Below are 13,203 nucleotides of genomic sequence, written 5' to 3' on the forward strand. Positions count from 1 at the left end.
GCGAGCAGATGGGAGTGAGTCATTCCCCTCTCCCCACTGTGTGCTGTATATGAAGGAAGAAGAGAAAGATTGTATTTATATATCATCAAACTTCTCTTCAAACAGAGGCCTGGTTTTATATCAGCCAAGACAGCAAAAAAGCTTGGTTATCTGTCAATTAGCTTTGAATTAGCTTTATTGTCTCATGGATCACATGGGTACAGTGAAACATTTACAAGTTGCCATTTATGGCTCCATCTTTGGTACAAGGTCCCTCAGTCCAGCTTCTTAAGTAGAGTCATAGAGATGTACAGCATGGAAACAGACCCTTCTGTCCAACCCGTCCATGCCGACCAGATATCCCAACCCAATCTAGTCCCACCTGCCAGCACCCGGCCCATATCCCTCCAAACCCTTCCTATTTATATATCCATCCAAATGACTCTTAAATGTTGCATTTGTACCAGCCTCCATCACATCCTCTGGCAGCTCATTCCATACAGGTACCACCCTCTGTGTGAAAACGTTGCCCCTTAGGTCTCTTTTATATCTTTCCCCTCTCACCCTGAACCTACGCCGTCTAGTTCTGGACTCCCCAACCCCAGGGGAGTCTATTTATCCTATCTATGCCCCTCATAATTTTGTAAACCTCTATGAGGTCACCCTCAGCCTCTGAGGCTCCAGGGAAAACAGCCCCAGCCTGTTCACCCTCTTCCTGTAGCTCAGATTTTCCAACCCTGGCAACATCCTTGTAAATCTTTTCTGAACCCTTTCAAGTTTCACAACAAGTAATAAATAAAAAGTCTAGCGTAAGAATAAAAAGGAAAACTCAAATGAAAATAAAAACACATATTTTACAGTCCTTCCACCCAGCCCGTAACGAGACCACAAAGGCACCATATCGCCTCACGATGGACTCTTGTCTCATCCGGGAGACAATTCCAAGGGTAACACACTCCCTCAGTCCCACCGTGGGGGAGATCGACTGTGACCAGGGACCCTACGGCCTGTATCAATTCTTCATTTGTAAAACTATACAGTGCAGAAGAGGCTCTTCAGCCCATCGAGACTATCCTGCCAAGAATACACTACAGGTCACTGTGCTGTTCCCCTGTGACCTCACGTTATAGAAAGTCATGCTGTAGAGGATCATTCATAGACGATCGCTTCACTCAGTCAGTAGAAAGTTTGCATTATCCAAACAACGTTCACAATTTGTCAATCATGCTATAGCCAATCATGCTATAGCCAATTCGCATTGACGAAACGTGCGTTATCCCAGAATTCCCTGAACTCCTAGACTAGTCCACTTTCCTGCACTGGGCCCACAGCCTTGTATGTGATATTTCAGGTGATCATCCAAGTATTTTTTAAAGGGTGTGTGGTTTCCTGCATCAATTACCCTCTCAGGTAACGCATTCCACCCTCTGGGGAAGAAAGCTTTTTCTAAAATCCCCTCCTGCCTTTCACTTTAAAATGATGCCCCTTATTATCGACCTTCTAACTGAGGGGAACAGTTGCTTCCTATCCCCCTGCCCCTGCCCTCCATGATCTAATACATGGCCTATTAGGTCACCCTCAGCCCTCTCTGCTCCTAAGGAAACAGCCTGAGCTTATCCAGCCTCGGCTCATCGCTGAGGAGAAAGTGAGGACTGCAGATGCTGGAGATCAGAGCTGATAATGTGTGGCTGGAAAAGTGCAGCAGGTCAGGCAGCTTCCAAGGAGCAGGAGAATCGACGTTTCGGGGATAAGCCCTTCTTCAGGAATGAGGACAGGACTTATGCCCGAAACGTCGATTCTCCTGCTCCTTGGATGCTGCCCGACCTGCTGCGCTTTTCCAGCAACAGATTTTCAGCTCTCCCCATTGCTGAGCTACTCCATCCCAGCAAATCTCCTCTGCAACCCCACCCCCCAACCCCCTCCCCATTTGTTTGTAATGGCAATGTCTGACTCAGAGGGGGGAGAATTTACCACCAGCCGCCGTCAGTGAGGAAGGGGAGGCAGAGTGAGCAATATCAGACAGGACTGAATCATCTCCCTTTACCTGCCACGTGGTAATGACTCTGGGGAAGGACATAACTCAGCAACTCGCACATTTCACTGGGTGTGCTCTCATTACTTCAGTAACTGCTGCACTTTCTAGAATCACTCATTTCCATTGAATCTCCAGTCTCCCTCAGCCTGGGGCCAGCGCAGAACCCTGCAGTCTCGTAGAAATCAATGGTGAAGCTTTAATCTGTCATTTAAGATGCTTATATTCAAGGTCCAGCAGACCATATCGCCAGTGCTTGCCTACTGCTCTGGGTCAGGGGGATGGTTTTACCTCAGCTACAGTCTCAGAGTAAACGACCCCTTCTCGTTGTCCCCTAGCAACCCCAGAGTCAGAAACCCGCATCTGACCCTTTCAATATAAACGGGGTAAAAACAATGACTGCAGATGCTGAAAATCAAATACTGGATTAGTGGTGCTGGAAGAGCACAGCAGTTCAGGCAGCATCCAACGAGCAGCGAAATCGACGTTTCGGGCAAAAGCCCTTCATCAGGAATAAAGGCAGTGAGCCTGAAGCATGGAGAGATAAGCTAGAGGAGGGTGGGGGTGGGGAGAGAGTAGCATAGAGTACAATGGGTGAGTGGGGGAGGGGATGAAGGTGATAGGTCAGGGAGGAGACTCCAGCTCAGTAACTGTCTCCTTGACTTGTCCGGACTTGTCCGACCTGCCTATCTCCTTTTCCACCTATCCACTCCACCCTCTCCTCCTTGACCTATCACCTTCATCCCCTCCCCCACTCACTCACTGTACTCTATGCTACTTTCTCCCCACCCCCACCCTCCTCTAGCTTATCTCTCCATGCTTCAGGCTTACTGCCTTTATTCCTGATGAAGGGCTTTTGCCCAAAACGTTGATTTCGCTGCTCGTTGGATGCTGCCTGAACTGCTGTGCTCTTCCAGCACCACTAATCCAATATAAACGGGGTGCAGAGGGAGACAGGTCTGGAACAGGGATGAACATTCTAGAACTGCCTGGTCTCCTGTCATTCCTCACATGGATTCACAGACAGAGATTGAGGGAAACTGGTTCATCAAGGGAAGATGAGATGGACAAGACGAGGTTCGAATTAACTGGGACAAAGGTCTCCTGCTTTTTTTGGCCAATTTGTATGCCTCTTCCAACGACGCAATACTCACCCTAACTTCCCTCATGAACCATGGTGTGAGCATGTTTCCTGGTTTATTTTCACACCAGACTGGGATGAATAACCTTTGCAGTTTGTCAATTCATTCTGGAAATGTTTGCCATTGCCTATCTTCCATCATCCTTTTAAATAACGATCCCCAGTTCCTCATAGTTACCTTGTGCCACATACCATTGTCATTCCCCTTATTTCAACTCAGGATACCGAGTCTCTGAAACAACTTTGTAACTCTCCATTTTAATGAAGAATTCTATCCTTTTATAGTCACTCTCCCCTCAGAGACCACGCATAGTAAAGTAGGAACAGGCTATTCAGCCCTTCCAGCCTGTCCTACGCAAGAACAACTTGGCTGTCAATTGTTCTTTCCTTGTTGCACAATACCCAGTCAAGGATAAGATGAGAGTGGTGCTGGAAAAACACAGCAGATCAGGCAGCATCCGAGGGGCAGGAAAATTGACCTTGCTGGCAAAAACCCTTCATTAGGAATCGTTTTGCCCAAAACGTCGATTTTTCCCGCTCCTCGGATGCTCCTGACCTGCTGTGCTTTTCCAGCACCACTCTGATCTTGGCTCTAATCAACAGTATCTGCGAGTACCCACTTCTGCCCAGTCAAGGATTACCTTCTCAGAAAACAAAACCAGGAACTATGGATGCTGAAGATCTGAAGCAAAAAGAAAATAAATTGCTGGAAAAACTCAGCAGGTCTGGCAGCATCTGTGGAGAGAAAGCAGAGTTAATGTTTCCAGCCCAGTGACTCTTCATCACAATGTTCTGAAGAAGGATCCCTGGACTCAGATGGTTAACTCTGTTTCTCTCTCACAGACACTGCCAGGTCTGACAAGTTTCTCCATAATTTCAGCTTCGGTGGCCTTTTCCCCACTTGGTTCCTCAATGTATTTTTTTTTAGGTTAGATTAGATTCCCTACAGTGTGGAAACAGGCCCTTCAGCTCAACAAGTCCACACTGACCCTCCGAAGAGTAACCCTCCCAGACCCATTTCCCTCTGACTAATGCAACTAACCCTATGGGCAATTTAGCATGGCCAATTCACCCTGACCTGCACATCTTTGGACTGTGGGAGGAAACCGGAGCACCCAGAGGAAACCCAAGCAGACACAGGGAGAATGTGCAAACTCCACACAGTTGCCTGAGGCTGGAATTGAACCCAGGTCCTTGGTGCTGCAAGGCAGCAGTGCTAACCATTGAGTCACTGTGCATTGAATCATAAACCTATCCTGCATATATTGCAAGAATGTCCTCTCCCCTCCCCTCTGCAATGCAGCTCCTTTGTCCATGTTTGACCCAAGGCTGTAATGAGGTCAGGAGCTGAGTGGCCCTGGGGGACACCAAAGTGGACGTCACTGAGCAGGTTATTGCTGAGCAGGTGCTGCTTGATAGCTCTGTTGATGACCCCTTCACTTTACTGAGGAGGGAGAGTAGACTGATAGGCCAGAAAGTGGATTTATCTTGCTTTTTACGTACAGGACATACCTGGGTGGTTTTCCACATTGTCGAGTAGATGCCAACGTTGAGGCTGTATTGGATCAGCTTGGCTAGGGCAGTGGCAAGTTCTGGAGCACAAGGCTTCAGTACTATTGCCTGAATGTTGTCAGGGCCCACAGCCTTTGTGATGTGCAGTTGACAAAACATGAAGATTTTGACAGGGTGAATATGGCGAGACTGTTTCTGGGGTGGGAATCAGTGACCAGAGGGATTACAGAGCATTAGCAGAAGAATGAAAGGTATTAAATGGAGTTGTTCTGATTGTCTGGCTCAAGGGGCAGAAGCAGTGTCAGTAATAACCTCCGAAAGAGAGTTGGATAAATACCATGAGGGAAGATTCACAGAGCTGTGGGGAATGAGATGGCACGTGGGACTGATCAGGATCACTGTTTCAAAGAGTAAGCATAGGTACAATGGGGAGAATGGCCTCCTTCTGTGCAGTATCATTCCATTAAGGGAATAGGGAGGGGGATTGGAGGCCTGTGACCAGCGGCGTTCCACAGGGATCAGTTCTGGGTCCACTTTTATTTGTCATTTATATAAATGATTTGGGTGAGAATATAGAAGGTAAGGGTTAGTAAGTTTGTGGATGACAACAAGATTGATGGCATCATAGGCAGTGAAGAAGGCTATCTAAGATTATAAAGAGATCTTGATCAAATGGTGCAATGGGCTAAAAAATGGCAGCTGGAGTTCCATTTGGATAAAAATAAGATATTGTATTTTGGTAAAACAAACAGGGGCAAACCTTATACAATTGATGGTAGGGCATTGGGTCGTGTTGAAGAACAGGGACACCTTGGGTTCACGTACATAATGTTTTGAAGTTTGCATCACAGGTAGACAGGGTGGTTAAAAAGACATTCTGCGCGCTTGCCTTCATTGCCCAGACACTTGAGTGTAGGAGTTGGGACGACATGTTGAGGTTGTACAGGACATTGGTGAGGCCTCTTCTGGAATACGGTGTCCAGTTCTGGTTGGTCAATTATAACAAGGGTATTATTATGCTGGAGAGGGCTCAGAAGAGATTTATCAGCACATGCTGTGCCGTAAGGTTTGAGTTATAAAGAAAGGCTGAATAGGCTGGAACCTTTTTCGCTGGAGGGTAGGAGGTTGACAAGTGACCTTACAGAAGATTATAAAATAATGAGGGGTATAGGTAGAGTTAATGGTGGGTGTCTATTCCCTAGGGTGGGGGGATTTCAAGACTAGGGGGCACATTGTTAATGTGAGAGGAGAGAGATTTAAAAAGACAATAGGGGCAAATCTTTTACACAGAGAGTGGTTTGCGTGTGGAATGAACTTGCTGAGGACGTGGTGGTTGTGGGTACAATTATAACATTTATAATTGTACCCACATGGATGTCAGTCAATGGGGTATCCACGAGTGAAGATAGTGGTCTGGGGGTACAGGAGCAATGGCCCTATCTTTGGGCCTGAAATTCGATGTTCTACTCCCACCTGCCCTTCAGATGAGTCATTAAAATGCCCAAGAAACTTGATTTGAAAAAGACTTTCCCCAGCAGTAGAAGTTGGTGTGCCTTGTGGCTAGCTATAAGGATAAAGAACATTGCCATTTATAAAAACACTCACCTGGGATAAAGCTTCCTTGAACCACTTCTTTATATGCCCACCATCCTTCACTGACTGTGTGAGAGTTGTGCTGAGCTGAAAGATTAAGCAAAGTCAAAGCAGATTAGTCAAAAGAAGTTAGTTTTCACAGATCTACAATCCAAAATAAAGAGAGTAAGTGCTGGAGACTCCCAGCAGGTCAGAGACACACAGAGAGGAACATTCAACAACTCCAAACATTAACTCGTATTCTCTCTCCTCAGATCCTGCCAGATGTACTGAACATTTTAAACCATGTGAATTCCACAGACAGGACTGTGTAAAATTCAGAGCTACAGCAGACAGCATTTCAAATTCTTTGTGGTTCAGTTTAATCCCATGGATAAAACTCTGAAATGATCACTCCTCATGGATTGGGAGTTGCCCTACATTATTTATTTTTTTTAATTTCAAAAATATACTTTACTCATAAAATTATTTTGATATCTATACAACTGGTCATGTCATTCTTATGCACACATTGCACTCCTCTACATACAGAGATCGGAATATAATGATTCACAGACACAAGTCTGTAAAGCTGATCCCTGTGCTGAAACAGTCCCTGCTCGGAGTCTGTTGCATCTCAGTCTTTGTTTCTCTCAGGGTGACCACTATCTCTCTGACTGTGGGTTCAGGAACCTCTCTATTTACATTCTGATTGGTCAGTCTCAATGAGGTTGTGTGTTGAAAATCAAGCCCTGCTATTCTCGGAGTCATTGCAAAATTCAACATTTTGAAAGGTACATAGAATTTCCCAATTCCCCAAAGACCCAGGTCATAGAGAACACAGACTTGGGTTCTGAACAGGAATGGTTATTTATAATAAATCTCCAGACAAACAATTATGAACCATCGGATGGTAACAGTACTGGCTAAAACACGAACCAATGTATAACCACTAACACCCGCCCTCCCCCTACACACACACATACACACACTCGAATGAAACAGGGATGGAGGGAGAGACTGGGTCTTTCAGTGGGTCCTAAGCTGAGATGATTCGTGTGCTGGTTCGGACGCTGCTGCTCGATCTACCTTCTCAAATACTTTCACTTTTTCAGAGCAGGCACCGGCTGGCCAGGTGACACTTACAAAATTTCTGATAAAGTTAAAAAATCCCACACCACCAGATTCTAGTCCAACAGCTTTATTAGGGAAAACCAGCTTTCAAAGCCCTACTCCTTCATCAGGTAGCTATGGAGCAGGATCATAAGACACAGAATTTATCGCAAGAGATCTCAGTGTCATGCAACTGAAACAATATATTGAACAAACCTAGATTGTCTTTTATCTTTTAGAATGATGTGGAGGTGTGGTGTTGGACTGGGGTGGACAAAGTTAAAAATCACACAACACCAGGTAATAGACCTGTTGGACTATAACCTGGTGTTGTGTGATTTTTAAAAAATCTTTTAGAATGGTTTGCAGATTTCAATTCATTAATATGTAAATCCAAGAACTTCTTTTAAGTCACCTTCTTGGGATAATTTGAGGTTGTATAAAAAAAAATGACATCTCAGCTCAGACAATGTATTAAAGGTGTGAGCTGAGTGTCTGTATGTATTAGTGAGTTTTGAGAAGATTTTGGATGTAGGTTTGCTCGCTGAGCTGGAGGGTTCATTTCCAGACATTTCATCACCGTACTAGGTAACATCTTCAGTGGGCCTCCAGGAGAAACACTGCTGATAATTTCTGCTTTCTGTTTATGTGTTTGGGTTTCTTTGGGTTGGTGACGTCATTTCCTGTGGTGATGTCTTTGATGTAGTGGAGAGAGGCTCGGGTTTCTGGACGTGTTTTGTCTGCTTGTTTGGGTTTGTTGCTGAGAATTCGGCGGACTGTGTTCATTGGGTACCCATTCTTTTTGAATACACGTTATAGGTGATTTTCCTCTGCTCTGTGTAGTTCCTCTGTGTATGTTGGCTCGTTGAAATGATGTTCTAATGCAGCTTCGTTTGTGGGTGTTGGGATGATTGCTTCTATAGTTCAATATTTGGTCCGTATATTCAACGAGCCAACCCCAAACAAGCAGACAAACACGTCCAGAAACCTTAGCCACTCTCCACTACATCAAAGATATCTCAGAAATTACTGCCAGACTATTCAGACCCCTTGGCATCATGGTAACCCACAAACCCACCAACCCACTAAAACAGCAGCTAATGAACTTGAAAGATCATATACAGGCAACAAGCAAAACTAATGTCATTTACAAAATACTGTGCAAGGACTGTAACAAACACTACTTTGGACAAACAGACAGAAAACTAGTCACCAGGATACATGAACATTAACTAGCCAGAAAAAGACATGACCCTCTCTCACTAGTATCCTTACATACAGATAAGGAAGGACACCACTTCGACTGGGACAACACATCCATCCTAGGACAAGCCAAACAGAAACACGCACAAGAATTCCTAGAAGCATAGCATTCCAACCGGAACTCTATCAACAAACACATTGAGTTAGACCCCATCTACCACCCCCTGAAAAAAGGAAATGACATCACCACAGGAAATGACGTCACCACAGTAAATAATACCACCAACCCAAAGAAACCCAAACACATAAATAGAAAGCAAGAATTATCAGCAGTGCTTTGCCTGGAGGCCCACTGAAGATGTTACCTAGTACGGTGATGAAACATCTGAAAATGAACCTTCCAGCTCAGCAAGCAAACCTATATCCTAAAGTCTGTATGTATCCTAATCTTGAGTCAGACTAGTTCTATTTCTGAAGAAGGAATGTATAAAATGTCACATGGATTGCCTGCGTGACTGCCTGTGTGCTTTTGCAATAAATTCTGTGTCCTTTGATCCTGCTCCACCTGATGGTTGTTCAGTGCCTGGATGGGAAACGAGGTTTGTTTCTCCAGTATGTGTAGAGCTTCATTGGAGCACTGCAGCATCTGACGACGGAAATGTCAGCGTGGGAGCAGGTGGCTTTATCGAAATAGTGAGCAGCCAGGAGCTCAGGGTTCATCATACACACAGAGTACAAATGTCCCATAAAATGATCTCCCAGTCTGTGTTTGCTCTCAGGCTTGGAAAGGGGCAACATTGTGAGCAGCGAATACAGGAGATTCAATCGAAGGAAGGACAAGGGAAACATGAGAAAGATAATAACCAATTACATATGAGCTGTGTGGGGGCTGTGTAAGAGATGACTGGGGATGAATGGATGAACACTTAATGTTTTGCTGTACAAACCATGAGGTGTCATATATCTAGGGATGCAACGGAGTTTTGAAATGGGATTTAATCTCTTTCAAAGGTGGAGGCTGTAACAGACTAACTTTTGGACCGTGTTCTGAAAATGAGCAAAATGGAGAGTGTTTTTCAGAGGCGAGAATACAGAAGGATTTGTTTGCAGCTTCCTTTTTTGACACCCAAATCTGAAGGTCATGGGTCACGGCTGACACCCCCTCCACCTCCTACCCAGGGTCAGTGCAGAGGGAATGCTGCGCTGCTGCCTGGGGAGCTCAGGACAGCATCTTGGGTTGGTTCTTATCACAGCACAATGTGTGGGAGCTTTCTGTGTATAAACTTGGCACCTTGTTTACTGTGTTACCATAGTAACAACAATTCAAAAAGATCCCATTGGTTGTGAAGACCATTATATAAACATCAAACGCATGATGGGGCGGCACAATGGCTCAGTGGTTAGCACTGCTGCCTTCACAGCGTCAGCATCCCAGGTTCAATCCCAGCCTTGGGTAACTGTACATGTGGAATTTGCACATTCTCCCTGTGTCTGCGTGGGTTTCCTCCGGGTGCTCCGGTTTCCTCCCACAGTCCAAAGATGTGCTGGTCAGGTGTATTGGCCATGTTAAATTGCCCATAATGTTAGCTGCATTAGTCAGAGGGAAATGGGTCTGGGTTGGTTGCTTTTTGGAGGGTCAGTGTGGACTGGTTGGGCCGAAGGGCCTGTTTCCACACTGTAGGGAATCTAATAAAACTGACTTCACTATCCAGCAGTATATCTCAATGTGAGTCACTTGGTGACATTGTCTAGTTTGTAATCCCTGGTCTTTCTCAGCCTCCCACTCCATATCCCTTTGTACTCAGGACCATCACAGCTTCCCCTTGCTCTTTCCATCTGCTAAACGTTCCTTGTCCATCCCAATCATCTTCCTTGGATCCTGTGTACAAGTGTCATTCCTGTCACATCATGTTCTGAGTAAGATTGTAAAACACAAGTTTAAAGGTTAAATATAGAACGTTAACATTCTCTCCCAGTTCTGAGTATGCAAAACCTTCATCCTGAATTATTGATGTTGGCAGAGGACCAGGGACAGGTTTTAAACAACTGTATATTCATGTTTTCATTGACGTTGATGAGATTCTAGTCTGACATGTAATATCAAGGACTGAGGCAACACTTCTTCATAAACACCCACTGCTGTTCACTCACAATGTGCCCTCACAACCTCCTGTACCTGGGGAGGTAGTTCCTATAACCTTAGAATGAGACCTGGGCCCTGTCATACTGAGGAAATCAATTGTCTTTTATCCCAGCTCCTGGTATGTACAGATATTACAATCATAGGCACTGGTGTGTCTGGGCTATGCCAGTGTCCTGCAGCACAGTCCCTCGGCATGTCATTGTGCAAGAGAACTCAGTAAAGTGATGACTGAGATCTTTATACCATCACTTCATATGCCATCTTACAGCAATGAGTTTTTCCCTTAAAGTATATCACATCCTCATAGTGAGGCAAAAGACAACACAGAGCAATCCCTGCAGCTGTTTACAACAAGCCAAACATTATCCATCTCCATCCAACCCACACTTGTAAAACTTGTAAAACAATACACAGTCTGAATTCTGCAGTTGGTCAGCATTTGCTGGTTAATCCTGAGTGTATGAAAAATTGCAATGACAACCAATTTCGGATTGTCAGTTAGGGCTTGCAGTGTGACACAGCTGTGGACCCATGCTTTATGCAGACAGACCAAACACGTACACACACTGCATCTGTTTCAACTCAACAAAACAGGTGCAAGCCATTCACTGCCTCATTTCTCGGGGAAATGCTATGACCAATCAGAATCAGCCTGATTCATTTAAAATTAAAACAAAGCCTGGCAGTTTACTGTCAATCATCATCAACAGATGCATTCTCCATGGTCCACCTGCCAAACAATCAGCACACCCCTCTCATGTAGTGTAAATGTTGAGTTTCCCATTGAATTGGTATTCTTGATTAGATTTCAGTCTGTAAGTCACTCCCAGGTATCTGTTATTCTATTATAAACCACCCCGAACCCCTCGATTAGATTCCAGTCTGTAACTCCCTCCCAGGTATCTGTTATTCTGTCTATAAACCACCCCGAACCCCTTGATTAGATTCCAGTCTGTAACTCCCTCCCAGGTATCTGTTATTCTGTCTATAAACCACCCCGAACCCCTCGATTAGATTCCAGTCTAATACTCGCTCTCATGTTTAGTTGAACTCTGCATTAGATTGTAAGCTAGTGTTCTCTGGAAGATTCCTTGTAATGCAGGCTTGAATCATTGCTATTGGTGATCTGTGTACAGCCAGGATCCCATTAGATATGATTCAGGGAATCATCAAGTTGTTCACTGAACAAAGCCTTGTCCACTCGACACATTCACCGTACAGTTGTCATGTTATATTGTTAGTTCCAGAAAACCTTATTAACGTAACAATTTGCTGGCCACGCTGATGGGATAACAACCCTGACAGATTGCTCTCCAGCGAACTGCTGTAGCATAGGACACACTGTCATTACTTAGCTGCCTCTGAGTGGCTCGTTTTATAAAATCCTCTCTGTTCCTGTACAGAGAGCTGAATAATAAGTTACATCCACAAAGTGAACAACCTGTTTCCTCTTTATGAGAGAATGTGTTTTTATATTTTTCCTCTTTCAGCTTTTTCTTTGTAGCGTCTTTTTAACATTCTTTGTGCATTAGTCATGGGAAATGTAGAGTAATGGGGTAGAAGGATGGGTCTGGGTGGGATATTCTTCAGAGGGTCGGTGTGGGCTTGTTGGGCCGAATGGCCTGTTTCCACACTGTAGGGATTCAATGGTTCTATCCATGCACCCACCTGAGTGCCACGAACAAGGGGTTTGGTAGAAGGGGGGAGAGTTTGCATTCAGAAAGAACCTGGCACATCCCCAAGCACGTTGGACCAGGGAAGACATTCTGCAGTTGTGTTGTCATTCTGGCCATATCAGAAACACAGCAGCCAATCAGGTGGCAGAAAGCTCTGCATCTCTGCTGCTCAGACAGGAGTAAGATTACTCCCCAGGGTATCTGGATTGTTTCTGGTGAATGTTGAGAGAAAACTGTTGGCCAGGAGTCTCCTGAACATCCTCGAAATCATCTTGTTGGACTGGGTTCACCCTCCTCTCAGCGTCACAGTTAACCTTGGACAACAGCAGCTGCGGCAGGGCAGCACTCCCTCAGCACTGCACTGCCCCAGGGGATGGAGTGGGATAACCCCCCCTCCCAGACATGGCGCTAAAGGGGTCGAATTCACTCAGCGGCTGCTCGAACCAAATAAGCAGCAATTCTGGGCCAATATGGTGTTCCATACCCAGGGAATGCTGAGACCAACTCAACCTCTACACCTGTCACACTGCTACATGGGATCTTTCTGCACCTGTACCTGCCTGGCAGAACAGTTACACACTGACCAGACTGGGGCACTCTGCCCGACCCAGATGGGAAATCATGTCCACAGTTTCAGTCAGCGTGGGACAGTGCAAGACACAAGCCAAAGGAGTAACTCATTTAATTTTGGGAGATTATAACTTACCAGTTTTCATCAGCAGGTTGGAGCTTCACTGAGTTCAGGCCGTGTTTTTACATAATTAAACCCTGTGGCAGTGAGGGGCCTGGGAGTGTTTGGGTGATGAAGAGGTATTCCGTTATCCTCATGCTC

The 13,203-nt window shown here is 45.2% G+C and overlaps 1 protein-coding gene across 2 annotated transcripts in view; it reads right to left on the reverse strand.

Moving 5' to 3' along the window:
- The window catches only part of ca10a (carbonic anhydrase Xa), an 815,225-nt gene that overhangs the window by 753,961 nt on the left and 48,061 nt on the right, over window positions 1–13,203 (reverse strand). For both annotated transcript variants that reach the window (XM_072558974.1, XM_072558973.1), the window contains exon 2: window positions 6,270–6,344. In XM_072558974.1, coding sequence (XP_072415075.1) covers window positions 6,270–6,344 — 75 coding nt within the window. The remainder of the gene's footprint in view (window positions 1–6,269; window positions 6,345–13,203) is intronic.

This window comes from Chiloscyllium punctatum, chromosome 39 (genome assembly GCF_047496795.1).
Source record: "Chiloscyllium punctatum isolate Juve2018m chromosome 39, sChiPun1.3, whole genome shotgun sequence".
NCBI classification, from domain to species: Eukaryota; Metazoa; Chordata; class Chondrichthyes; order Orectolobiformes; family Hemiscylliidae; genus Chiloscyllium; species Chiloscyllium punctatum.